Genomic DNA, 27,690 nt, shown 5'->3' with positions numbered 1-27,690 from the left:
AGGAATGTATAGAGAAAATGTGGTATATCTACACAATGGAATACTACTCAGCTATTCCATTGAGTTTATGAAAACAATGAGTTTATGAAATTCATGGGCAAATGGATGGAACTGGAGAATATCATCCTGAGTGAGGTAACCCAATCACAGAAAAACACACATGGTATGTACTCTTTGATAAGTGGATATTAGCCCAAATGCTCGAATTACCCTAGATGTACAGAACACATGAAACTCCAGAAGCATGACCAATATGCGAATGCTGCTCTCCTTCTTTAAAAGGGGAACAAGAATACCCCTGGGAGGGAATAGGGAGGCAAAGTTTAGAACAGAGGCTGAAGGAACACCCATTCAGAGCCTGCCCCTCATGTGGCCCATATATATATAGCCACCAAACTAGATATGATGGATGAAGCAAAGAAGTGCAGGCTGACAGGAACTGAATGTAGATCTCTCCTGAGAGACACAGCCAGAATATGGCAAATACATAGGCGAATGCCAGCAGCACACTATTGAACTGAGAATGGGACCCCTGTTGAAGGAATCAGAGAAAGGACTGAAAGAGCTTGAAGGGTCTTGAGACCCCATAAGAACAACAATGCCAGCCAACCAGAGCTTCCAGACACTACGCCCCTACCCAAAGACTATACATGGACTGACCCTGGACTCCAACTGCATAGGTAGCAATGAATAGCGTAGTAAGGGCAACAGTGGAAGGGGAAACCCTTGGTCTTGCCAAGACTGAACCCCCAGTGAATGTGATTGTTGGGGGGAGGTTTTAATGGGGGGAGGATTGGGAGGGGAACACCCATATAGAAGGGGAGTTGGAGGGGTTATGGAGATGTTGGCCTGGAAACCAGGAAAGGGAATAGCAATTGAAATGTAAATAAGAAATACCCAATTTAATAAAAAATGGGGAAAAAAGTCTCCCAAACAATAGTCCCATGATAGATAGTTTTAGTGCAGAATTCTAGCAATTTTCAAAGCAGAATCAATGCCAACACTTCCCTAACTATCCCACAAAATACAAACAGAAGAAACACTGCTAAACTCACTCTATGAGGCCATAGTCACCCTGATAACTAAGCCAGACAAAGACTCATGAAAGAAAGAGACCTTCAGACCGATTGCTCTTATGAACATTGATGCAAAAGTACTCAATAAAATACTTGCAAACTGAAAAAGCCTTTGATTAAAATCTAATGCCCCCTTTATCTTGGAGGTTTTAGAGAGATCAGGGATACAAGGCACATACCTATACAAGGCACATAACAGAAGAAAGGGAAAGCAATCTGAAACACTTTTTTTTTTTTTTAGAAAATCGAAAATAAAACGTTTCATCTGTGTCCAGAGCTGGGGCTCTCCACATATATATGGAAACTGAACAATGCTCTACTCAGTGATAACTTGGCTAAGGAAAAAAATAAAGAAATTAAACACCTTTTAGAATGCAATGAAAATGAAGGCACAACATACTCAAATTCATGGGATACAAAGAAAGCAGTGCTATGAGGAAAACTCATAGGTCTGAGAGCTTCCAAAAAGAAACTGGAAAAATCATACACTAGCAGCTTGGCAACACAAAAAGAACGAAATTCATCCCAGAGGAGTACGTGGTAGGACGTAAATGGACTCAAAGCTAAAATCATCCAAGTAGAAACAAAAAGAACTATACAAAGAATCAACAAAACAGGAGCTGGTTCTTTGAGAGAATCAACAGATATATAAACTTTGAGCCATACTAACCAGAAAGCACAGAGACAGTATCCAAATTATCAATAACAGAAATGAAAAGGGAGACATAACAGAAACTGAGAAAATTAAAAAAAAAATATCAGATCCTATTTCAAAACCCTATACTCAACAAAACTGGAAAAATCTGGATGAAGTGGACATTTTCTAGACAGAGACCATGTACCAAAATTAATTCAGGATCAGATAAACCATTTAAATAGTCCCATAACCCCTAAAAAGTAGAAGCAGTCATTAAAAGTCTCCCAAACAAAAAATGCCTAGAACCAGATGGATTTAGTGCAGAATTCTATTAGACCTTCAATGAAGACCTAATTCCAATATTCTTCAAACTATTCCACAAAATAAAAACAGAAGGAACACTACCCAATTTGTTTTGTGAAGCCACAATTACTTATACTTAAAACTCACAAAGACCCTATAAAGAAAGAGCACTTCAGACCAATTTCTCTCATGAATATTGATGCAAAAATACTCAATAAAGGGGTTGGGGATTTAGCTCAGTGGTAGAGCGCTTGCCTAGGAAGCTCAAGGCCCTGGGTTCGGTCCCCAGCTCAGAAAAAAAGAATAAAAAAAAAAAACAATAAAATTCTTGCAAACTGAATCCAAGAACACATCAAAATGATCATTCACCATGGTCAAGTAGGCTTCATCCCAGGGATTCAAAGATGGTTCAATATACAGAAATCCACCAACATAATTCACTTTATAAACAAACACTATATAAACAAACTCAAGGCCCAAACACCACATGATCATTACATTAGATGTTGAGAAAACATTTGACAAAATTCAATACCCACTCATGATAAAAGTCTTGGAAAGATCAGGAATTCAAGGCCCATACCTAAACATAGTAAAAACAATATACAGCAAACCAGTAGCCAACATCAAATTAAATGGAGAGAAACTTGAAGCAATTGCACTAAAATCAGGGACTGATCAAGGCTGCCCAATCTCTCCTTACCTCTTCAATATAGTACTTGAAATCCTAGCCAGAGCAATTAGACAACAAAAAGAGGTCAAATGGATACAGATTGGAAAGGAAGAAGTCAAAATATCACTATATACAGATGATATGATGGCATATGCAAATGACCCCAAAAATTCCACCAGAGAACTCCTACAGCTGATAAACAACTTTAGCAAAGTGGCTGGATATAATATTAACTCAAACAAATCTGTAGCCTTCCTCTACTCAAAGGATAAAGAAGCTGAGAAAGAAATTAGTTAAACAACATCTTTCACAATAGCTACAAATAATATAAAATACCTTGGTGTGACTCTAACCAAGCAAGTGAAATATCTGTATGACAAGAACTTCAGGTCTCTGAAGAAAAAAATCAAAGATCTCAGAGATGGAAAGATCTCCCATGCTCATGGATTGTCAGGATTAATATAGTAAAAATGGTCATCTTGCCGAAAGCAATCTACAGTTTGAATGCAATCCCCATTAAAATTTCAGATAAAGTCGTCATAGAGTTAGAAAGAGCAATTTGCAAATTCATTTGCAACAACCAAAAACCCAGCATAGCAAAAACTATTCTCAATAATAAAAGAACTTCTGGGGGAATCACCATCCCTGACCTTAAGCTGTATCTCAGAGCAATCATGATAAAAACTGCATGGTATTGGTATAGAGACAGGCACGTAGATCAATGGAATAGAATTGAAGACCCAGAAATGAATTCACATGTAGGATGATGCCACACAGGTAAGGTACAAGATAGAATGAGGCCTGTCATTGGATGAGAAGGAAGGATGGCTGGGAGAAAAGTTTTAGAGAGAGGAGGAGACTAGAGTGAAGGAGAAGGAGCGGAGAGAACATGGAGGCTGATGTTAAGATTCCTCTCTGCACATTTACCGGTTGTTATGAATATTCTTAAGGGATGGATGTATACAGGGAATTGTATGTCGAGGTGGACAATTATATCTTATCAATTTGTTGTAAGTTAATTGTGTGGATGTATGTACATTGAGCATTTAACACATGGATCTGGTTGTTGGGTTCCAGTTTGTTGAGTAATGATTTCACTGGGTGTTGGGAGTGTGAACAGAGTTTGTGACAGGAAGCCCTGCTAGTCTATAGAATGCTTGGGGCTAGCATGGTATGGGACCACATGGCCTGCAGAATGCTATGTGAGTCTCGGGTGTGGTAGCAACTGCCCAGGGGACAGTGTGTGAAAGAGGAAACAGAAACAGCTAGAGCACGAGGATCCTCAGGAGTGGGAACTTGCAGGAACCAGGACAAGTGTCATTTTTTATAATTTTACAGCAATACCTGCACATTTATGGTCACTTGATCTTTGACAAAGGAACTAAAACTATACAATGGAAAAATGAAAGCATTTTCAACATATTGTGCTGGTTCAACTGGAGGTCAACATGTAGAAGAATGCAAATTGACCCATTCTTATCTGCTTGTACAAAGCTTAAGTCCAAGTGGATCAAAGACCTTCACATAAAACCAGATACACTGAAACTAATAGAAGAGAAAGTGGGGAAGAGTCTCAAACACATGGGCACTGGGGAAATTTTCCTGAAAGAACACCAATGGCTTATGCTCTAAGATCAAGAATTGATAAATGGGATCTCATAAAATTGCAAAGTTTATATAAGGTAAAGGATACTGTTATTAGGACAAAATGACAGCCAACAGATTGGGAAAAGATCTTTACCAATCCTACAACAGATAGAGTGCTGATATCCAATATATACAAAGAACTCAAGAAGTTAGACTCACAGAATCAAATAACCCTATTAAAAATGGGGTATGGAGCTAAACAAAGACTTCTGAACTGAGGAATACTGAATGGCTGAGAAGCACCTAAAGAAATGTCCAACATCCTTAGTCACCAGGGAAATGCAAATCAAAACAACCCTGAGATTCCACCTCCCACCACTCAGAAAGGCTAAGTTAAAACTCAGGTGACAGCAGATGCTGGCGAGAATGTGGAGAAAGATGCACACTCCTCCACTGTTGGTGGGATTGTAAGCTGGTACAACCACTCTGGAAATCAGTCTGGCAGTTTTTCAGAAAATTGGACATAGTCCTACCTGAGGACCCATCTATACCACTCCTGGGCATTTACCCAAAAGGTGCTCCAATATACAAAAAAGATCCTTGCTTTACTATATTCATGGCAGCCTTATTTATAATAGCCAGAAGCTAGAAAGAACCCAGATGCCCTTCAACAGAGGAATGGATACAGAAAATGTGGTACATCTACACAATGGAATATTACTCAGCTATCAAAAACAATGACTTCATGAAATTCATAGGCAAATGGAATGAACTAGAAAATATCATCTTGAGTGAGGTAACCCAATCACAGAAAAACACACATGGTATGTACTCACTAATAAGTAGATATTAGCTGAAAAGCTTGAATTACCTAAGAAAAAATTCACAAATCATATGAAGCTCAAGAAGAAGGAAGAGCAAAATGTGGATTCGTCAAACATTCTTAGAAGGGAGAACAAAATACTCACATGAGGAAATACAGGGACAAAGAGTGGAGTGGGAACTGAAGAAAAGGTCATCCAAAGACTGCCCTACCTGGGGATCCATCCCATATGCAGCAACAAAACCCAGTCACTATTGCTGGGTGTGCCAACAAGTTTTTGCTGACAGGAGCTCAATATGGATGTGTCTTGAGGGGCTCAGTCACAGCCCTACTGAAACAGATGAGGATGACTGCAGGTAACCATTGGACTGAACAAGGGAACCCAAATTGAGGAGTTAGAGAAAAGATTGAAGGAGCTGAAGGGGTTTGCAACCTCATAGGTAGAACAACAATATCAATCAACCAGACCCTACCAGCGTTCCTAGGGACTAAACCACCAACCAATGAGTTTACATGGAGGGACCTATGACTCCAGCCACATATGTAGCAGAGGATGTTATTGTCCAGCATCGATAGGTGCAAAAGCCCTTGGTCTTGTGAAGGCTCACTTCCCCAGTGTAGGGGAGTGCCAGAGTGTTGAGATGGGAGTGCGTGTGTGGGAGTGGAAGCATCCTCATAGAAGCAGTGGGAGGGAGAAGGGGGTATGAGAGAGAATGGAAATGTAAATACATAAAATATCCAAGAAAAAAGTTTAATTTCAGAATCCAAATTCATCATTTATAAATACACTAAAGCGTAGTCCAGGCAAATTGAGACTGAGCCTACATACAGTATTTCAACAAAACATTTTTTCCTAAAAGGTCAAGGCAAATGAGTGATTTATTTCACCCATAATATTTAACTGATTTGAAATGAGAAAATGAAAAAAAACTTTTTTAAAGGCATTATAAGCAAAACCTTTTGAGTCTGGCAAAGAATCTGATAGCTGATACTTCATTTTGATGTCCTCGGGATTCTATAATGTCCCAGTGATTGTTGAGTCTTCCCTATCATAAAAATAAAATCCAAATACCTAAGGCTTTTGTCATGACTGCAATAAACAAGTGGTTTCCCTGTTAACAAGCTACCTCCTCAATATAGTCTGGTCAAACTGGGAGGGGGTCAGTGCGTACTTCTTATGGGATAGCTTTATTGTATAGAGATGCAAACATAAATCAGAGGCCTGGAGATTTGATCGGCTATCTGTCGTAAACGTGTCATATCATGCACTGGTGAAGTCTGAAGCATGACTTTAAAACTTGGATCCAATTTCAAGGAGCTCATGAGAAGTGGAATATCTGAGTTAACTGACCATGTAAAACCTGAATGGAAACGCCTGACATGGGAACGTTCTCATGACCATCTAGCCATGTGACTGACACTCCATGATATGTCCAAGTTCAGTTTTGTTTTCAAACGCCTGGTTCTGTCACAGTAAACAGTTTCCAGAATATTTTACATACTCTTGGAGCCTGTGGTTAATAATTGCTCAGTCAAGATGGCTTACCGTCCACCTCTTACTTACAGGTCATTTGACAGCCACAAAAGATGTTTTGTTGCAATTAAAATAATATTTAATTAAAATACAGCACGTGATTTATGGTTTTTACTGAATAAAAACCTTACACAATAAAATCATTTACATCTTCCTTCAACTCTAGTAAAACGGATTACTAGCACCTTAAAAAAAACTTTATAGTTTTAAACCTGATCATCCTATTTCATAATTGCCAAGATTTTGCTTCTGGTGGGCTTCTGAAAATGCACCTCGACACCTGGCCTGACGGAGGAGTAAGGCACCTGTGGATATTATGGTGAGAACTGGCAGGTAGCCCCAGATGCCTGGTCTGGTGTTTACATGGCCCTGCCAGGTGAGTCAGCCCTGGTACAACAGCTAGCGCTCTGAAGCACCTCTCCTTCCAGTCTGCTGGCTCCATCTCTTGAGTTCAATACTGAAGCACATTAAGGGGAGATTCGCTTTTTAAAAGATGAGCTTTTCAAAATGCTTCATCATGAGCCTGGGCTGGCCAAAGCTGCCAGCCTCCATGGCTGTGCTGAACACCTTTTCTGAGGGGACTGTACTTGGCAGACAGCCCAGAAATCGCACTGCCACGGTGGGTAGCCCAGGCCAGGATGACCGCTTCAGGTTCCAGTAGGTAAGTGGGTCATAGCTGTGCTCCAGCACCTCTTCCTCCAGATATGCAAACACCATGTCTCCAGGTAGCTTCTCTCTCTGATCTCTCTCTATTGGTGCGAGTGACCACAGGCTTTCCTCTGTGCCAGTGTCTTTAAGTGGGGACCCTGAGTAACAGCCATTGGAGGTGGCTGTGTTCTCTGAGGTAGAATTCAGTATTTCTAGCTCCCTGATTAAGTCTTGCCTGTACTGCTCTGCCTCCACCTCGAACAGGGAAACTCATAGTTAGGGTTCAGCAGTGTGACAAAGATGTACCTGAGGTCATTGAGGGTGGCAGACAGGCGGCTTGCCCTGGCTTCCTTCAGGGACTTAAGCATTGTGTCAATACCCACTGTCTCCCCAAATAGCATCTCAGCTTTTCTGCTGAGGATGTGGATCACTGGGATGACTTGGCTCAGGGTAGACACGTGGGCACTCATCTCTCGGCTTGTAGCATCGGATGGTCTCAGCACATGGCATACAGACTGCATGACCTCCCACTGGTCACAGCTGATCAGTTCTCTGAAGTTACGCTCAATGGATACCTCGTTGACTGCCCTTTTCTGCTAAATTCAAGCATGTGGAATGATGTGCTCCACTTGGATGGTACATCCTGGATCAGCTGGTGTTGGGGCAGCTCGTACTCTTTCTGCAGTTCTGCTAACTTCTCTCTTGCTCTGGGTGACTGATGGACCCGCTCACATAGCTTCCGGCAATACTCAGTAAGTTCTGCACCATCCTCTGGCTCTTGATGGCCTCACTCAGAATCAGATTCACTGTGTGACTGAAGCACTGTACACTGTACACTGAGCAATGGTGGTCCTCACAATGTGGTCGGACAGTGGGTGTGAAGGTGACCCAGTGAGCTATAAGGGTCAGGTGTTCACGAGTCTGGCTACTCATTAGTATTACGGAGGTGAAATGGACCACGCCGCTTTCAGCTTCCTTCAGATGTGACATAATTATCTCTTTCACATTGTCATACATACCTGGGATGGCTGTTCTAGAGAAGTAGGGAGGGGAGGGTAAAGAGTTCTGAGGTTTCAAGTATTCAAGCAGCCTGTTAAAGCCAAGGTTGTCTACAAGGGAGTATGACTGAAGGCCAAGTGCAATCATTTCAGCTATGAGACATGATTTTTTTTTTTGGCAACTGAATGAGTCATAGAACTTCTCTGTGAAGTCACGCAAAGAGGAAGCCCCTGAGAGCTCCATGCCCAGAGGCCTCCGGATGCCTGGAGAATGGGGCAGAGTGGCCTCTGAGACATCATTCTTGAGTACATGGCCATGGAACCGCTGCAGGTGTCTCAGGAGATAGCTGGTGCCCAGGTTGGTGGGCTTCTCGCCCCTGCTGACAGTCCGGCCACAGTGCAGGCACACCACCTTTGTTGAGTCTGCTGAACAAATAGAGAAGTGATTCCACAGCTTTGAGGTCTTCTTGCTATTAGTAGGAAACATACCTTGATGGTTTTTTCTGATCGCTGCTGGCAAGTCAGTTAACTTGGAGCAGCTTTCTGCAGAAGCTAAGGTGGCGTATGGAGAGTTTGCCAAACTTGTACCCAGAAAGTTCTTCTGGTTCCCAACAACTTCAGGGTGGCATCTGTACAGGTGTCGCATCAAACAACTGGTGCCAACATCCCCCTTCTTCCCCTGACTAATGACGCAGTTACAGTACTGGCACACTGCTTTGAGACTGTCCATGGGGGCCAGGGAAAAGTGAAGCCAGACTTCTGATTTCAGTCTTCTCATCACCTTCTTATTTGATGGAAGACCATGCCTGATTCAGACCTTGGATTTACTGCGTCTGCTGGCTGCTTCCCTGGAGAGGACACTACCTCCCCAAAGTCATCAGAGGATAACAACATGGACACATTTTCCCGGGACACATCCCCAGGATTAGTGTGTGATGACAGGGTCTCAGGAAGCCTGTCTGGGATGAGGAGGCAGAAGGGGACTCTTTGACTTATTTGCCTGAAGACAATAATGCAGGGTTGAGATCCCCTTCTGGGGGCAGCAGGGCAGGCAGCAGGGTCGGAGACATGGGGTGCAATGAAGGGATGCCTGTGCTGGCCCTGTTCTGCAGTACAATGGACCGATGTGCTCTCCACATGTGCCTGATAAGGCAGCTGGTGCCCAGGTCCTTCCTGTTTTTCCCTCTCCTGAACTCATTCATACAGTAGACACAGACAGCCTTAGAGCTATCAAGGGTGACAAGTAGAAGTGCTTCCAGATGGCCGACCTCCTCCTGGACCCAGATGTGCTCTTGGGAAGGGAAATGTTTCTGTCTGCTATGGTTTCTGAAGTGTCATCATAATGGAGCAGGGAGGGGTTGGGGGAGGAGCCTGCCAAAGCCTCTTCTCTGTTATACTTTTCGGTGATAGATACATCAGAGGACACCTCTTCAGAAGAGACTACAGTCACAGACTCTTCCACTATTTGGTCAGGGGATGGGATCTTGGCAGCCATTTTCTGGACAAGTCTGACAGGTGAGAGCACAGTGCTGAGGTCTCCCACATCTGCAGGCTGTGGTGGAAGCAGAGGAGAGGGAGAGGAAAAGGAGGACCCTGATGATAGATTTCTATTTAATAAATCCTTTAGTCATTTTTACCTTTATCACTGTCCCCTGCTGTTGGAGCAGAGGTACTATCTGATCTGTTAGCTGTAATGTGGAACTCGAGGTTCCCACGGCACGACCCTTTTACTTACTGTGAACTAAACTTACCTTCGGTTTATTGCTGTGCCACTCACCCAATAAGTTCCTTTCACTTCGCAGGCTGGCTTCCTCACTTTCCCTATCTTGATGGGACCTTGACAGCACTCAGCTGCCACAGTATCAAGAACTGGGCATAGGCCTGGGGGATTTAACAGAAGACACTCTGGTCAGTCATGCTACGACAATGTCAAAGCTTTACTGAGGTTCACAGTATATATACACCAAGTCCACGGGTGGAAAAACCCTGGAAGCACAACGGAAAAACAAGTTTTTGTTCTCAGGATAAAAACAGGAACTGACCCAACGGTGTTTACAGCTCATTGGCCAAACAGAAAAGGCCAAGATGTTCTGTTTTTAAAAACAAAAGTTTCAACATGCATCAGCAAGGCTCAGCAGGGGACAGACACTGAGGGAGCCCAGGAGGGTTCCACAGTGTATAAGCGAGTGCTCCAAGATCTCCATGACACAGAACAACAACTGAATATCTGAGAGGAGTCCCAGTGAGGATCCAGTATTGATAGTGTAGATGAAGCCACAGAGCTCACTGCAGTGAACATTTGCAAGCAAATTGTGTGGACTAATGGTAGGTATATTGTGTGACGAACTCTGACATGGTACAGCTTCTACAAAGACAGTTCCTCTTCTTTTTGGGAAAAGTTTTAAGAACAGAGAAAAGAAATGAAAAGATGGGCAGATGAGTGGGACTGCGGTGCATGATGTGAAGTTCATATAGTAAGAGGGAGCTCTGGGATATTTTCTTAGTCATTGACTGATGGGGGAGTGTCTATCCCAATGTGGGTTATAAGAAAGCAGACTGAGCCAACCATGAGCAACAATCCAGTAAGAAACACACCTCCATGGTCCCTGACCATCTTCTTCTCCCTCTATGTTTCTGTTTAAGTTTCTGCTCCCACTGACTTTGATGATGAACTGTTGTAGAAAACTATGAATGAAACAAAATCTTTTCTACTCACTTTGCTAAATATGCAATGTTTGTTTAAATGTTTACTCATAGTTCAAAGAGTATAGGATCCACAGTACAGAAAACATCTAAAATAGTCGAGAAGGAAACAATGTCAGAATGCTCTTTTTCCATAGCTTGTATATGTCAGAACAACTCAAACATAAAAATAAAAGTACAGGCTCTTAGGTATGGTTGGGCAGACACAAGAATGGACATCACAGGTGGAACAGAGCAATCACAACAGTCTTAGGGAAAAACAGGCAGGGAGACTTCCAGTGGGCACAGGCATGGTATGAGGCAGTAACACCCAGCTTCACTTGTATCTGCAGCCTCCTGCTGTCATAGCTCGTCAGTAACAGCAGATTGCTTAGTCCCCAGAAATTTGTGCTTTGCTGATCTGTTTGATGTCTCTCTGTATTGTCTGTTAGTACTCATTTCTCTGGCAATGCCATATGGAATTCAGTGGGCCCAGAAATGAGAGATGTGATCCTCCTTTTCTGTTTCCTTCTAAAATGATTTTTGAAATTCTGTGATATGGAGAAAGTGTATGAAGCAATCAGCATTCTGGAAATACGTTCTCAATGTAATGTACATTTACAATACTGTCAGTCTCAGCGTTTTTATTATGTACACGAATGGGATATTTTAGGCTGCAGTGACCTATGAGGATGTGCGTGTGAACTTCATCAGTGTGGTAAGGCCTTTGCAAGCCGCAGTTGTCTTCAAATACACAAAAGAGTTCATACTAGAGTGAAACCGTAAGAATGTACTCAGTGTGGTAAAGCCTTTGTACGTCACAGTAGTCTTCAAATGCATGAAAGAATTCATATTGGAGAGAAATCCTATGGATGTACTCAGTGTGGTAAAGCTTTTGTGTATCACACTAGTCTTTGTAATCACAAAAAATCTCACACTGGAGAGAAATCCTATGGATGTAATTGATGCAATAAAAGTTTGGCTCCTCAGTATAATCTTGAACCACATCACAGACTGAATATTTGAGAAAAGCCCAATATATAATCAGTGTCATAATACCCCTACATGTGATAGTCTTCTTCAACATCATGAAAGCATTCCTACTAGAAATAACCAGTCCAATAAGTGCACTAAAGTCTTGTACACCAAGCACATTTTCCCACTGAGCCATCTTCTGGTGTTTATAGAAGATTAGCAGAACTATTTCACCCTTAAAAAATTGTCTTGTTTTCTTATTATAAATAAATTGTCATCCAAGAATAGAACAGCACAGTAATTTGAATAATAAAACCTATTTGCAAATGACAGTTATCATCTGCCATCCATTGTTATGGGTTATGTTATCTTATTCCCAGGAATAAATACTCATTCTTAACACTTTCCAAGAAATCCAAATGAATGGAAGAGAATTGCACTTAAGAAAATATTAAGGAAGATAAAAAGGATATTAGTCATGAGGAAAGGGTAACACATCCTTGAATGAATCAAAACTCAACAATTAAACATTGAAATTTGTTAAAAATGCAAAAAAATTTCTGTGTTAAAGCAAATCAAAAGTAAAAAAGTGCCACCAGCTAATGTGTAGGTGACCCCCTCGGCTTCCTTACTGTAATTTATTTTATAATTTATTTATTTTTACACTCCAGACTTTATTCCTTTCCCAGTCCACCCTCCAACTGTTCCCCATCCCATACCTCCTCCTTGCTGTCCCCCACTCAGTCTCCACAAGGATGTCCCCACCCCACCCACCCCCTAGACCTCTAAACTCAATGGGGTCTCAAGTCTCCTGAGGGTTAGGTGTATCTTTTCTGACTGAACCCAGACTCTGGAGTCCTCTGCTGTTTATGTGTTGGGGACCTCATATCAGCTGGTGTATGCTGCCTGGTTGGTGATCCAGTGTTTGAGAGATCTCAGCAGTCCAGGTTAATTGAGACTGCTGGTCCTCCTACAGGGTTGCCCTCCTCTTTAGTTTCCTCCAGCTTTTCCCTAATTCAACCAGAGGGGTCAGCAGCTTCTGTCCATTGGTTGGGTGCACATATCTGCATCTGACTCTTTCAGCTGCTTGTTGGGTCTTTCAGAGGGCAGCCATTATAGTTCCCTTTTTGTGAGTGCCACATAGTCTCAGTAATGGTGTCAGGTGTTGGGGCCTCCTCTTGAGCTGGAGCCCACTTTGAGCTTGTTGCTGGACCTTCTTTTCCTCATGCTCTTCTCCATGTCCATCCCTGAAGTTCTTTCATACAGGAAGACTTATGGGTCAGAGTTTTGACTGTGGGATAGCAACCCCATCCCTCACTTGATGCCCTGTCTTTCTGCTGGAGGTGGACTCAACAAGTTCCCTCTCCCACTGTAGGGCATTTCATCTAGGGTCCCCCGCTTTCAGTCTTGAGAGTCTTTCACCTCCCAGTTCACTGTTATATTCTGGTTCTTTTAGATACAGATCCTCCAATACCTGAAATCTCCCTGCAGCATGGGTTATGGAATTTTGTCATGAATCTAAGTTTAAATCCCAGCTGTTTCCTGATGAAGACTTAGGAGAGCCTATGAAAAAGCTCTGTTTATAACCTATGCAAGCTAGGGGACACATGGAAGATTAATTTTTTTTATGATTCCCTTCCCTGTCTCATGAGCTGCACTTTGCATTTCAAGTAAATTTCAATAAACTAAAATATTCAACACTTACGTGGGCATTTAGCAATCTATTTAAAACTCTAGAAGGACAGTTGGCATTGAGCAGTCCCCAATTCATCTAAAATGCAAGGAAAGAGCTATTGAGTTCAGACTAAAAGGCAGTGCTGTATCGTGTGGATCCTAACCTGCCTTTAAAATTACATAATTTACCCTCTACACTGTCTTCTACAGGTCTATACAACACAAGACAATAAAACTCTTGAGTGAATTTATTTCCAAGGTTCAGAATACAGGGCTGCTCTCCTCAGTCTCCTTGCTGAGTTAGTAAATCATGGGACGATCTGATGCCTGCAATTAGATGCATGCCATACTTGCTGCAGTCTGTTACCCCTAATTAACAATGTGTTTTAAAGAGCATTAAAAAGTGTATAGATTTTCAGATTTTGTTTGTACATTATCATAGAAGATTAGGGAACCATTTCTGCAGGTAGCAAGTTGTGGGATCCCCTTGTATGCACTGAATTTTTTTTTTTTTTTTTACTACAAAAGTTGTCCCGCATTCTCCCATTCCACAGGCAGAAGTTGTGGCTCCATCTCTAATCTAGATGTTCTAAATTATGGATTTCCATAACCGACCTCAGAGTATCATTGACAAAATTAGTTATGATCCTCCTCTTGGCCTAGTGTGGTATAATAACATTGTGTGAGTAACACAGGGGCTGTGCAGAGAGAGGCGTCAAGTCTAAGGCAGTACTTCCTCAGCCAGGGGTAAGATCAGTTTGTAGGCTATTTGCCTAGGAAGCCGAGAACCCTGGCAAAAACAAAACAACAAAACAAAACAAAACAAAACAGCATCAGGAGAAAGGAAGCCAACCCTGTGATCTCATTAAGACTATGTAGCTTTCTGCATGTGAGGGTGTGGGGTTTTCAGGCTTCCTGAGAAGACCAGAGGAGAAGCCTTGTTGGTAAATGGAGTTCTACATTTTGTGCTTATGTCAAGAGCTGTCCAGACAACAGTAGATTCCAACTTTAGTAAGTAAGGTTTCCCCACAGTCAGCTACCTGACACTGAGATATGGTAGCATGAGAATTTGATAAGCAGCATAGGCTGCGCTTACTTACCCTCTTGCTTTTCCTCAAAACTCGAGGGTTTATTAAACTTCCTTTAGATGTACATGAGCACCAGCTTGCATGTAAAGTTACCTTCCATGTCTTCTGGACCTGGGTCCTTCAATATCATGGGCTTCCCCTTTGGAGCCTCAACTGTAGTGCCAGAAAGTGTACATTATTGAAAAGTATGCAGATTTTCTCATCTGTGTGCCTCTAACAAATACCCAGTTACCAAAACTTCCAGCCCACGACGTTGGTTAGATTTGCGGACTCGGGTGAATTTGCATCAGCCTAGAGAGCCAACCCTGGGAAAGCACATCCAGGAGAACCAAAAGGATGGATTGCTGGTGCTAGACAGGCTGCTGCCAGTGAGCAGCCATGAGAGCGTGAGGCCCCAGATACGGGTGAGGCTGGGTCTGAAATGCCTCACGCCAGGCCTCCGCCCCACCCCCGGTGATCTCCATGCCTAAGATGAAAGAGGAGCAGTTAAAAGTGGGAAAAAGTGGGTTAGAACAAGAGCCTCTATCCAGTGACAGAATAGAGGACTCAAATCCTTGGAGACTTGAGCAAGAGTGGACCATGCCCTGAGGTAGCATCCTCTGTCCTAGCCACAATCACTCCAAAGGACCAAAAGTCCAGGGAGCTGGGAGATTTGCCCACTGAATTCTAAACCTTCACTTCTGTGCCTCACTTCAGCTATCCAAAGCATTGGAGCAGTTTCCCTTGCTTTCTCCTGCCCACTTCCAGGGCCTGTGCAGGTTTCCTCCTGCTTCATTCTCCACAGGGTGGGCCTCGCAACCAGATCTACACCTTAGGGTCTGTAGTCTGGGTTCTGCCTATTTGTGTTCACCTTCCACACACACAGCTGGGTATAGGAAGAGATAAGGGGAATATGAGTCCAAGAGTGCATTTGTATTCTTTTGGCTTTGGGCACACTGTGAATGCTCTGGGTTAGCTCTTAGACAGGCAACCATTGAGGTGTCAGGCCTTTTGTGATGATGTAGGGAGATCTGCCCCTGGGTTCTGTGGTCCTTGATACATATTATCAGTAGTGGTGCCCATGGGCACAGGGTTTGTCAAGCCTGACTCTAAGACTCAATCGGCAAACCTCTCTTCTGCCTCCTTACTTAAACACAGGGGAACTTCTAGAACCCCTACATACTATACCCATGTCATGGGAAGAGTGCTGTCTTTCCATTTTAGATGGAATTCACATGGGAAGCCTTTATTGCAGTTGCATCATCTAGTACACAGTCCGCATGTGCCATGCAGAGATTCTAGAAGTTTTCCTATATAGTAGAACTTATCGTTGTTATCAGTAGTGTGGTCATGGGTGTGTGACACTAGGGCACCTGTGAGACCCGAGGACAACTTTGTCTCTCTACCTTTATGTGGCTAGTAAGGATTGAACTCAGGTTGTAAAAGGCTTGTGCAGCAAGCACCCCCACCCTCCATGCTGTCTTTCTGGTCCTCATCGTGAACTAGAAAAGAACTTATTTTCAATCGAGCTGTGCAATCGAGTACACATCAGGTTTCCAGGGCCGAGGCAAAAGAATGACATGCCTTGTTTTCAATAGATTGTGTGAGGAAATAGTCCGGGATGTATTGGGTTTTAAATAACAAGCGTTACTGAAAAAAAAAAGTGGGAAAAAGTGGTGGCCAAAAGATCTCTGGGACGTTCGCCTTACACAGTTGCAGGCTATTCTAATGTTGCCAGAGGGAGTAAGAGGAAGAATATTTTTCTTTCCGCCCTCTCAGGTCAGTGAGATCCCAGCAGTCTGTGGGCCATTGACCAACATTCTGTAAATGTGGAAAGCTGCTTGTTTTCTTGTTCATGGAGCCATCGTGACACTATCCAGCTAATTAGAAACATTATTAATGTACGATGATGCTCAGAGGAAGCCATACTCCGTCAAGTAAGGCCTTTAATTTACCCTCACCCTGATGGACAAGTGGTAGAAAAAGGTTAGAGGCGCCTATCAAGTTCTGTCACTTCTGAGCACCAGTTGCACAAGTGGCCCAAAAATCACTTTTGGGCACCTGCATGAACTTCAGCACTAAGCAGGAACGATGAACCAGAGACTAAAAGAATTCCTAACAGCCAAGGACCCTGTTCCACAGACACTACAAGTCTTCGAGAGATGTTGCCTAGACAAATGCATCTCACTAATATTTTTATATTGATTAAAAGATGTTGCCCAGATGAAAGATGTCAGAATTTGGCCCACTCTAGAGCCTGCCTACAGCCAAGGAAGGCCAATCAGTATTGTTTTGAAGTACACATGAAATTGTGGCTAAATCTCTTCTCTCCCTGTTGGGAGGTCACTTTGGAGACCATACTTATTGGTGGTATAGACCTCATTCATTTAACCTTTTGATGTCCAGCTCCTGATTGGAGGCATGGTAGGCCAGTGCCACCACGTAAGTCTGGGAAAGTGTTATTGCTTGGCTAAGAATGTGCATCTGAAAGGTGCGAGGAAACCTTATTGAAATTGCTGATGCTATCACCAATCTGTTGGCTTAATTTCCACCTGAATGTGTGAGATACTATTTCAGCTGTGAGGCAGGGGGATCACTTCAGTACACATTGAGCAACCAGCTGTGTGTGCTAGAGCCCCTATGAATTAAAAAAAAAAACAACTAAGAAATCAGAAAAAGAAGGACTTGACTGGTTCTCGGTTTTGGCCCCAGATGAATGAATAAAAGAACAAAGGAAAGAACGTTGACTGTTCCTAAGTATGGTGGAAGAGAAAGCTTTTGTTAATAAACGGGAGAACAGCGCGAGAGCCAGGTAGGAGAATCCAGGGTGGAAATGATGCTGAGGCATATGACAAGAGGAGAGAGGGGACAGAGAGGTAGATGAAGAGGTCAGGGATATAAAGGGTAGATGAAAAAAGCTCTCCACTTCCCCCAAGGTAACTAAATGTTTGTATTATATAGGAGCAGGCGTCTGGGGGAAGGGTAGCTAAGCTCCTAGTCTGGAGAAGTTCAGGATAGGGGCCAGGTATGCAGGCCAACACTGTAACAGGTAGGGACTGAGATGCAGAGAGAAACTGGCAGACAGCAGCTTTAATAGATAGGGGCCGCATTTATTTGTCCCTGGGTTTGAGTCCTAACACTATCTGCCCAGGAAGAAAAGGGGAACTGTCTATTGAGTACAGGAAAAGTGCAGGGGCGACTTTGCTGTTCAGGAGCAAGTTCTACTGCAAATCCAGTCTTAAGATCTATGCCAGCTCTGGTCCTGCAGTGGAAGCCAACATGGGAAACAGTGTCTCTTAGGGACGCTGTTTCTGTCACTCAGGCCTCAGTAGCCAATCAGGACTTCGAGACAGGCCCTCTAGTCATAATGGGGCGAGCACTTCCTGTCCGTCATATTACCTGCTGAATCTGAGGAAAGCAGTTTTGACCATCAACTAGGAGCTGTGAGGAGAGCGGGGCAAACTAGGAATCCGCGCCATGGTGAGCGGGGCTACCGTCCCCATGCGGGGCGGAGCCGCGGGGTTCCGCGTAGGGTTGTCCCGGGTTGCGGGAACCGGTGGCGACACTCAGTGACCATTGTGATTTCATTTGTTCACCTGAGGTTCCTGAGTTCCCTTAACCTCCCAGGCAGAAGCGGGACCTCTCAATGCGACAGTTTCCTTGGCTGCGCCTGCGCATAGTATGGGAAGCAAGAAGTGGTGGTCGGATACGTTCATCCTTCATCCTGCGCGCATGCGCGACTTTTGTTGTTGGTGAAGAGGGATTTGCTTACTAGCACAGCAAATTCTTTAGTGTCTTCTAGAAGTTCTTCCCATGGCCCTTGACATTGAGGTGTAGGATCCGTCTGCAGTTAACTCTGCGCAGGTGTAAAGTCTGCGTTATTAACACAGTCGCATGTAGATGCCGCGGGGGTCCAGTCACGTGTGTCAGGAATGCCAGCCTCACTGTTTCCTGGCTCAAGTTGGCGAAATTGACCCAATATTAATTATGATTTTGTTCTGAGTGCTCTCATGTTCTGCTCATCTCTATTCTTTCTCAACAGCACAGTCTTATTGCAGGTGTAGGGGAGTTTTGAAGTCAGATGAGTCACTGTGCTGTCTGTTCAGTCTTGTGTTGCTCATGTTTTTGTTCATGATGACCTTTTGTCATCGGTTTTCTGTTGTTCTTTGCAGAAATCGTTAGACTCTTTATTGGATGTTTTGGAATCTATAGCTGAGATTGTGTACTGAAATAATACTGAGACTTGTCTAGAGTCATAGGATTTCTCTCCTTTAATCAAGTTCTTTGAGTCTTTTAATTACGAAATTATAGTTTTGGCTACAGATATTTGTAATATTGTCGCTCATATGCCTTATGGCTCTTTTATCCATGGTGACATATAAGAGATATGGGGATCTTTATTTTTAATTTACTAAATTAATTTCATGTGCATGAGTGTTTTGCTTTCCTGTATAGCTGTTCATCACTTGGGTGTTTGGTGCCCAGAGAAGACCAAAGAGGCCATTAGATGCCCTCCACCAGGATCTGGTGATAGTTTTATGTCATCACATTGGTGCTGGGAGCCAAACCCCAGTCTTCTAGAGCAGAAGCCTTAACTGCTGAGCCATCTCTCCTGTCTTAAACTTGACAGGCTTTCACAATTTTACATGTGAGTGTGCCCATTCACAGGCTGAAAACTGAGTGTTAAGGTGATTGAGTTTCGGTTAAAAAGTCTTGTTCTGGGGAGTCGGGAGATGTCTCAGAGGTACTGGTGAGATTGGGTCAGCCTGACACAAGCTAGAGTCAGACAGGCCTGTGGGCAAATGTGTAGAGTATTCTCGGGATTAATGATTGATACAGAGTGCCCATCCCACTGTGTTTTGTGCTGCCAAGGGCAGGGACTTCGGAGTTGTATAAGAAGGCAGTCTCACCCAGCCATGAGAACAGGGCAGTTTCTTAGTCAGAGTTCCCACTGCTGTGACGGTCCCATACGGTGACCAACAGCATCACTAATAAAATTATTCAGATAGGGCTCACTTCCAGTTTCAGAGGTTTAATCCGTTATTGCCACAGCACGGAGTATACACAGCAGACATGGTGCTGGAGAGGTAAGCGGCGACTTCTAAGTCCAGATCAGCAGGCAGTAGTTATACAGACACTGGGTCTGGTTTGAGCATTTGAAACTCCAAAGCCTTTTCAGACTTTCTCCAGCAAGGCCTACTCCACCAAGGGTAAAGGTCCTAGTACTTGTCAAGTAACACCACTTCCTAATGGCCAAGCCCTGAAATCTATGAGCCTTTGGGTAACATTCTTACTCAAAACCACCATAAGCAGTAAGCAGCATTTACCAAGTTTACAGCATATGTGGGATGCAGAAGTCTATCATTTCTGGTTATACAATTTAGCAAAGTCTTGTAGCTGCCTCGTGCTGCAGACTTCTTATCATGTAGAGATTTTTCTTTACTAATCTCTAACTGTGTGGTGTGGCTTCACATTAATTCCAGAACAGCTTCACCTCCAGGCTTTCAGGAAAAGATGTTTACAACAAGGTCTCTTATGTTGACTCTGGTTGCCTTCTTCCCACTGTGTAGCCATACAGGTCTTCTGAGCCAACCTCCTCAATTCTTGGGTTAAAGGTTTGTGGCACCACACAGTTCTAAAAATAATCCATTTGATTTACGTAGTGGTCTGTTCATGTCAATAGCAGGAATAGGACTTGCATGTGGAGCATGGCTTCTTTATTGACACCAGAAAAAAAAAGGAAGGAAAAGCTTACTGTGTATGCTGCAGGTCAAAACAGGCTAGGCAAGAGCTGGACTACAGGCTTTTAACAGTAGGGGTCTCCATTATCCTGATGTGGTAGGAGAGTGTCTTTCTGTGTACTTTCCCAGCATGCATTAGTTTATAGCTTTTGAATTAAGACAGCCAAATTGGTAGATGTAGAATTTGGGGAAGTTATCTTGGGCCAATGAAATTTTCAATTGGCCAGCTCTCCCGTGGGTAAGTGCAAATCTGGTTGGCTTGCTTCAGTTTGGTGATGGAGGACAGACATGGGGCATTTGTCTTTGACTTGTGTATCAGTATACAACCCTCAGCAGTTCACATTTTACATAGGGCAGTTCATACACTGTCTTCCTAATGTCATTTTCTCTACCAGGAAAGAACTTACATTGTTTTAAAGTCAATATACCTAAATAGTTTTTAAAAGTTATTTATATCTCCTTTAAAAGACTCGTTTTTTTTTGCTTGGGACATAGTGTGGTGGTTTAGACCCCAAAGACTCTTGTGTTTGAATGCTTGCCTCACAGGGAGTGGACGCTATTAGGAGGTGTGGCCTTGTTGGAGGAAGTGCATTGCTGTGGAGGTGGGCTTTGAGGTCTCCTATGTGCTCAACTCCAGCCAGTGTGACACAGTCCCTTTCTTCTCCTGCCTGTGGATCAAGTTGTAGAACTCACAGCTCTCTCTCCACCGCCATGTCTACTTGGACACTGTTCTACTGCCGTGCCTCCTGTCTTGGAGAAAAAATGAACTTCCACTCTTTCCTTTAAACATTTCCCTCTGCTGCAAATTTATACTTCTTTGATCTTTGTTACATTCTACAGTTTAAATACGTTTTGAGCTTAAAAGAACTCAGGCTAAATTTCCCATTAGCGATGGCTTTGTATAAATTGAATTACAGTTTTTCTCTGCTGTGCTTAACTTTAGAGAGAGATTTCTTTCCTTTGGAATCTTTGGGTTGAACATCTGCAGATAGTGGTATTTTGACTTCTTCCTTTCCAATCTGTATCCTCTTTTTGTTGTCTAATTGCTAGAACTTCTTGAATAGGTAGGGAGAGTGTGGGCAGCCTTGTCTAGTCCCTGATTTTAGTGGGATTGCTTCAAGTTTCTCTCCATTGAGTTTGATGTTAGCTACTGGTTTGCTGTATATATGCTTTCTCAGCATCTAATGAAATGATCATGTAGTTTTTAACTTTGAGTTTGTTTATATAATGGATTACGTTGTTGATGGTTTCCCACATATTAAACCATCCCTGCATCCCTGGGATGAAGCCTACTTGATCATGGTGGATGATTGTTTTAATGTGTTCTTGGATTCAGTTTGCAAGAATTTTATTGAGTATTTTTGCATCAATATTCATAAGGAAATTGCTCTGAAGTTCTCTTTCTTTGTTGGGTCTTTGTGTGGTTTAGGTATAAGAGTAATCGTGGCTTCATAGAAGGAATTTGGTAGTGTTCTGTCTGTTTCTATTATGTGGAATAGTATGGACAGATTGGTATGAATTTTTCTATGAAGGCCTGATTGAATTCTGCGCTAAACCCATCTGGTCCTGGGCTCTTTTTGGTTGGGAGACTTTTAGTAACTGTTTCTATATCTTTAGGAGTTATGGGGTTGTTTAAATGGTTTATTTGTTCCTGATTTAACTTTGGTAACTGGTATCTGTCTAGAAAATTGTCCATTTCCTCCAGATTTTCAAGTTTTGTTGAATATAGGCTTTTGTAGTACGATCTGATGATTTTTTTAATTTCTTCAGATTCTGTTGTTATGTCTCCCTTTTCATTTCTGATTTTGTTAATTTGGATACACTCTCTGTGACTTCTGGTTAGTCTGGCTAAGGGTTTATCTATCTTGTTGATTTTCTCAAAGAACCAGCTCCTGGTTTTTTTGGTTCTTTGTATAGTCCTTTTTATTTCTATTTGGTTGATTTCAGCTCTGAGTTTGATTATTTCCTGCCTTCTACTGCTCTTGAGTTTATTTATTTCTTTTTGTTCTAGATCTTTTAGGTGTGCTGTCAAGCTGTTGACATATGCTCTCTCTTGTTTCTTTTTGTAGACACTCAGAGCTATGAGTTTTCCCCTTAGTACCACTTTCATTGTGTCCCATAAGTTTGGGAATGTTGTATCTTCATTTTCATTAAATTCTAAGAAGTCTTTAATTTCTTTCTTTATTTCTTCTTTGACCAAGTTGTCATTGAGTAGAGCATTGTCCAACTTCCATGTATATGTGGGCTTTCTGTCATTATTGTTGTTATTGAAGACCAGTCTTGTGCGTGGTGATCTGATAGGATGCATGGGATTATTTCTATCTTTCTGTATCTAATGAGGCCTGTTTTATGACCGGTTATGTGGTCAATTTTGGAGAAAGTACCATGAGATGGTGAGACGAAGGTATATCCTTTTGTTTTAGGATAGAATGTTCTATAAATATCTGTTAAGTCCATTTGGTTCATGACTTCTCTTTGTCTATGTCTCTGTTTAATTTCTATTTCCATGATCTGTCCATTGATAAGAATGGGGTGTTGAAATCTCCAACTATTATTGTGTGAGATCCAATGTGTGCTTTGAGCTTTAGTAAGTTTTCTTTTATGTATGTAGGTGCCCTTGTATTTGGAGCATAGATATTTAGGATTGAGAGTTCATCTTCGTAGATTTTTCCTTTGATGAATATGAAGTGTCCTTCCTTATCTTTTTTAATGACTTTTGGTTGAAAGTCAATTTTATTTGATATTAGAATGGCAACTCCAGCTTGTTTCTTTGGGCCATTTGCTTGGAAAGTTGTTTTCCAGCCATTTACTCTGAGGTAATGTCTGTCTCTGTCTCTGAAGTGTTTCCTGCATGCAGCAGAATGCTGGGTCCTCTTTACTTATCCAGTCTCTTAGTCTATGTCTTTTTATTGGGGAATTGAGTCCGTTGATGTTGAGAGATATTAAGGAATAGTGATTGTTGCTTCCTGTTATTTTCATTGTTAGAGGTGGAATTATGTTTGTCTCTGTTTTTTGTTTCATTGCAAGGAAATTATATTCTTGCTTTCTGTACGGTGTTGTTTCTTTCCTTGTGTTGGAGTTTTCCATCTGTTATCCTTTGTAGGGCTGGATTTGTAGAAAGATATTGTGTAAATTTGGTTTTGTCATGGAATATCTTGGTTTCTCCATCTATGTTAATTGAGAGTTTTGCTGGATACAGTAACTTGGGCTGGCATTTTTGTTCTCTTAGGGTCTGTATGACATCTGTCCAGGATCTTCTGGCTTTCATAGTCTCTAGTGAGAAGTCTGGTGTAATTCTTATAGGTCTGTCTTTATATGTCACTTGACCTTTTCCCCTTACTGCTTTTAATATTCTTTTTTTGTTTTGTGCATTTGGTGTTTTAACTATTATGTGACGGAAGGAATTTCTTTTCTGGTCCAATCTATTTGGAATTCTGTAGGCTTCTTGTATGTTTATGGGCATCTTTTTCTTTAGGTTAGGGAAGTTTTCTTCTATAATTGTGTTGAATATATTTACTGGCCCTTTAAGTTGGGAGTCTTCATTCACTTCTATACCTGTTATCCCTAGGTTGATCTTCTCATTGTGTCCTGGATTTCCTGTATGTTTTGGCTAGAAGCTTTTTTCATTTTATATTATCTTTGACAGTTGTGTCGATGTTTTCTATGGTATCTTCTGACCCTGAGATTCTCTTTTCTATCTCTTGTATTCTGTTGGTGATGCTTGTATCTACGGCTCCTTGTCTCTTCCTTAGGTCTTCTATATCCAGGGTTGTCTCCCTTTGTGCTTTCTTTTTTGTTTCTTTTTCCATTTTCAATTCCTTCACCTGTTTGGTTGTGTTTTCCTGTAATTCTTTCAGGGATTTTTGTGTTTCCTCTCTAAGGGCTTCTACTTGTTTACTTGGTTCCTGTATTTCCTTAAGGGAGTTCTTTATGTCTTTCTTAAAGTCTTCCATCATTATCAAAAAATCTGATTTTAAATCTAAATCTTGCTTTTCTAGTGTGTTTGGATATCCAGTATTTTCTTTGGTGGGAGAAGTGGGTTCTGATGATGCCAAGTAGTCTTGGTTTCTGTTGCTTAGGTTCCTGTGCTTGCCTCTATCCATTGGGTTGTCTCTGGTGTTTGCTTATCTTGCTGTTTCTGAGAGTGACTTGACCCTGCTGTAGGCCCCTGTGTCAGCACTCCTGTAGAACTGTTTTGCTGTTTTCTTTCAGCCTTTTCTGAGAATAGGTGCTCTGATTTTAGGTGTGTTAGCACTCCTGGAGACTGTTTTTCAGCTTTAGGCAAAGGGTCCTACCCCTGATTGTTCCTAGGTCCTTGCACCCTGCGGGCACAGTTGGTACTATGTGTTTCTCTCTTGGGTCTGGACTGTTGGCAGAAGGTAGTCTCCTCTGACTTCTCAGGAATATCCACACTTCTGAGGATCCAGCTCTCTCCCCCATGGGATTTGGGTACAGGGAGCTGTTTGGCCAGTTCAGTTTGGTCCTGGGTGCAGACCAGAACTGTGGGTACCAGCAACTGTCTGTTCCTATATCCTTGTGTCCAGAGGCACTGTGCAGTTTCCCCTTGGACCAGGGATGAGGGCAGAGGTGTGCAGAGGTGGCAGTCTGTCCTGCGGTCTCCGAATGTCTGTACTGCTGGGTGTTCAGCTCTTTTCCCCATGAGATTTGGGTGCAGCGAACTATGGGATGGTATCAATTCCTTTATTGGCTTTTTAAGGTGGGAATCTTCATTCTGTTCTATACCTTTTATCCTTAGGTTTAGTCTTCTCATTGTGTTCTAGGTTTCTTCAATGTTTTGGGTTAGGAGCCTTTTGCTTTTTGCATTTTCTGTGACCATTGTGTCAATGTTTTCTATGGTATCTTCTGCCCCTGAAGTTCTCTCTTCTATCTCTTGTATTCTGTTGGTGATACTTGTGTCTATGACTCCTGATCTCTTTCCTAGGTTTTCTATCTCCAGGGTTGTCTCCCTTTGTGATTTCTTTATTGTTTCTATTTCCATTTTTATATCCTGGATGGTTTTGTTCAATTCTTTCACCTGTTTGTTTGTGTTTTCCTGTTAACTCTCTTAGGGATTTTTGTGTTTCCTCTTTAAGAGCTTCTACCTGTTTACTCGTGTTTTCCTGTATTTCTTTAAGGGAGTTATTTATGTCCTTCTTAAAGTCTTCTATCATCATCATGAGATGTGATTTTAAATTCAAATCTTGCTTTTCTGGCGTGTTGGAATAGCCAGTATTCAGTGGTTGGAGAACTATGTTCTGGTGATGTCAAGTAGTCTTGGTTTCTGTTGCTTAGGTTCTTAAGCTTGCCTTTCACCATCTGGTTATCTCTGATGTTAGTTGTTCTTGCTGTCTTTGACTGGAGTTTGTCTGTCCTGTGAGCCTGTGATCTTGCACTCTTGGCACAGATGGAGACTGAAAGGGACCTAGGCAACCTCCATGTGCTCCCAGTGGGTCTCTCTTTGGATAGTCAGTGGAGAGAAAGTGGGGTCCCACCTGTGGACTTAGGAGTGAGAGCGCTCCCGGCAGACCAGCTCTCTGTGGGCAGTTTTTGGGTCTGAGAGCTGTGGGACAGCCCCAACTCTGTGCACAGGTTGCATTCTAGTCTTTTTAAAATTGCTGATGCCAGGTGAAAATCAATCCAGTGGGTTAAATTTGACTTGAATAGCCTGGGCACCATTTTAGCCGTGTGACAAGTGGATCACAAGTTGTTGTTTTGTGATCTGTATGTGCTGTTCACCTTGTAAATAGATGAAGAAGTGACTACTGAGTTCAGCGATGACTTTGTAATTCAGGTGTTGTTTTAAAACAGTGTGGTGATGGGGAATTCCTTTGGCAGGTGTAGTCAAGGTGTGCCTCGGGAAACTATTCCATACATCTGATGTAAAAGAGGTTTATTGGGGGAGGATGGAAGTTTGAGTTCCTGGCGAAGGGATAGAAGCAGAAAAGTAGACATGTAGACAGGCAGGTAGATGGGAGTAGTGTCATCAGGCCAGAGAGAATGGGGCAGAGAGGGAGACAAAGGGGGCTTGAAGGGTAGAGAGACAGCTGGGTTGGCAGGCGGGTCCTTCTATCATGCTGAACACACCAGATATACTTGGTGGCAGCTGAAGATGATGGTGGCAGATGATGACATAAGCCGTTGCCAAGTATCTGATAGTACGGTAGTGGGATTGCTTGTAGGCTAACAGGCCACCTTCTACCATAATGCCCATCTCTCCAGTTCTGGGACAGTTCTTTGCCTGGCTAAAGTCCAGAGCTGGGAACCATTGTGCTGTGACACTTCACAACACTCTTTTCCAAATGAAAGGTTTCCATCATTCAGGCCTCTCTAGCCAATCAGGACCTCCAGACGGACTTGCCAATCAGAGTTGGCAGAGCACTGTAGGGCCTCAATATTATAGGCTTGGCTAAGGTACTTACATAAGCTGTCTTGCTCAGTATGCTGAGCTGTAACTTGCTGACTGAAGGAGTGAAGAGTGTGGGGTGAGCCCAGAATCCTCATCATGGTTGAGTGGTCCTCCTTCACCACAAGAGTATGAGCTGGAGGAGCCTGTGTGTGGTTATCCTGTGAGGTAGATACTGGTGGCACCCAGTGAAGTCCTTTGAGTTCTGTGGAGTCCCTACATCTCCCACTCAGAGGAGAGACCTCTGAGTGACTTAGTTTAAAGGTATGTTTTATTTGCCTGTTGCATCTTGGACAGTTATTTGCTCCGTCTGTTAACCTGGAGTACTCTTGGAAGCCTCTAGGCTTAGTACAATGTGGTACCATCTAATGTAAGCTTAGAATGTTTTCAGCCTCTGAGACTTATTGTAGAATAAACTCATCCTTTCTTCTTTCTGACTTCTGTCTGTCTCTCTTATGGCTCAAACTCCTCTCCAAGCTTATTGGTTCCAACAGGCTTCTGTCAGCTTCTCTGTATTCCTCTGCTTGAGCTCAAACTAACTCTAGCAAAATGTTCAGATCTTCTGGCTCCTTCTCATTCTCTGGCTTGTTTTGTCTTTACCTGTGTCTAGGTTGTTCTCTCTTCCACCTGTCTCTGTAAAACTCTCCTGGTAAAACTGCCTTCGGATTCCACACACTGTGTTGTCATGAACTCAACTCTACTGACAGGCCTTTCCAGTCACTGATTCAACAAAACTGACTGGAACCCAGAGATCTGCATGCCCCTGTGTCCTGAGTGCTGGGATCAAAGGCGTGCACCACACTCTGGACCTAAGCTGATCTTTACTTTAGATGTCCTGTAACAGGCTGTCGCTGAACTCAGAGATCTGG

The 27,690-nt window shown here is 42.6% G+C and overlaps 1 protein-coding gene and 1 long non-coding RNA gene across 3 annotated transcripts in view; one reads left to right on the top strand and one right to left on the bottom strand.

Annotated features, from left to right (window-relative positions):
- Window positions 1-18,389, bottom strand: part of LOC102551804 (uncharacterized) — a 33,388-nt gene extending 14,999 nt beyond the window's left edge. The window contains exons 1-2 of the long non-coding RNA XR_001839095.3: window positions 18,077-18,389; window positions 10,031-10,160 (exon numbers count right to left, since the gene is read on the bottom strand). This is a non-coding gene — a long non-coding RNA (uncharacterized LOC102551804). The remainder of the gene's footprint in view (window positions 1-10,030; window positions 10,161-18,076) is intronic.
- Window positions 9,669-27,690, top strand: part of Znf624l (zinc finger protein 624 like) — a 46,002-nt gene continuing 27,980 nt past the window's right edge. The window contains exons 1-2 of one of the 2 annotated variants that reach the window (XM_063262852.1): window positions 9,669-9,794; window positions 10,082-10,604. In XM_063262852.1, the coding sequence (XP_063118922.1) occupies window positions 10,602-10,604 (3 nt within the window). In that variant the 5' untranslated portion in view covers window positions 9,669-9,794; window positions 10,082-10,601. Of the gene's footprint in view, window positions 9,795-10,081; window positions 10,605-18,035; window positions 18,158-27,690 lie in introns of those variants that run through there. The other variant, NM_001408870.1, reaches the window with a different exon arrangement.

This window comes from Rattus norvegicus, chromosome 7 (assembly GCF_036323735.1).
Source record: "Rattus norvegicus strain BN/NHsdMcwi chromosome 7, GRCr8, whole genome shotgun sequence".
Lineage (NCBI taxonomy): Eukaryota > Metazoa > Chordata > Mammalia > Rodentia > Muridae > Rattus > Rattus norvegicus.
This window is presented reverse-complemented; position numbering and strand designations above follow the sequence as displayed.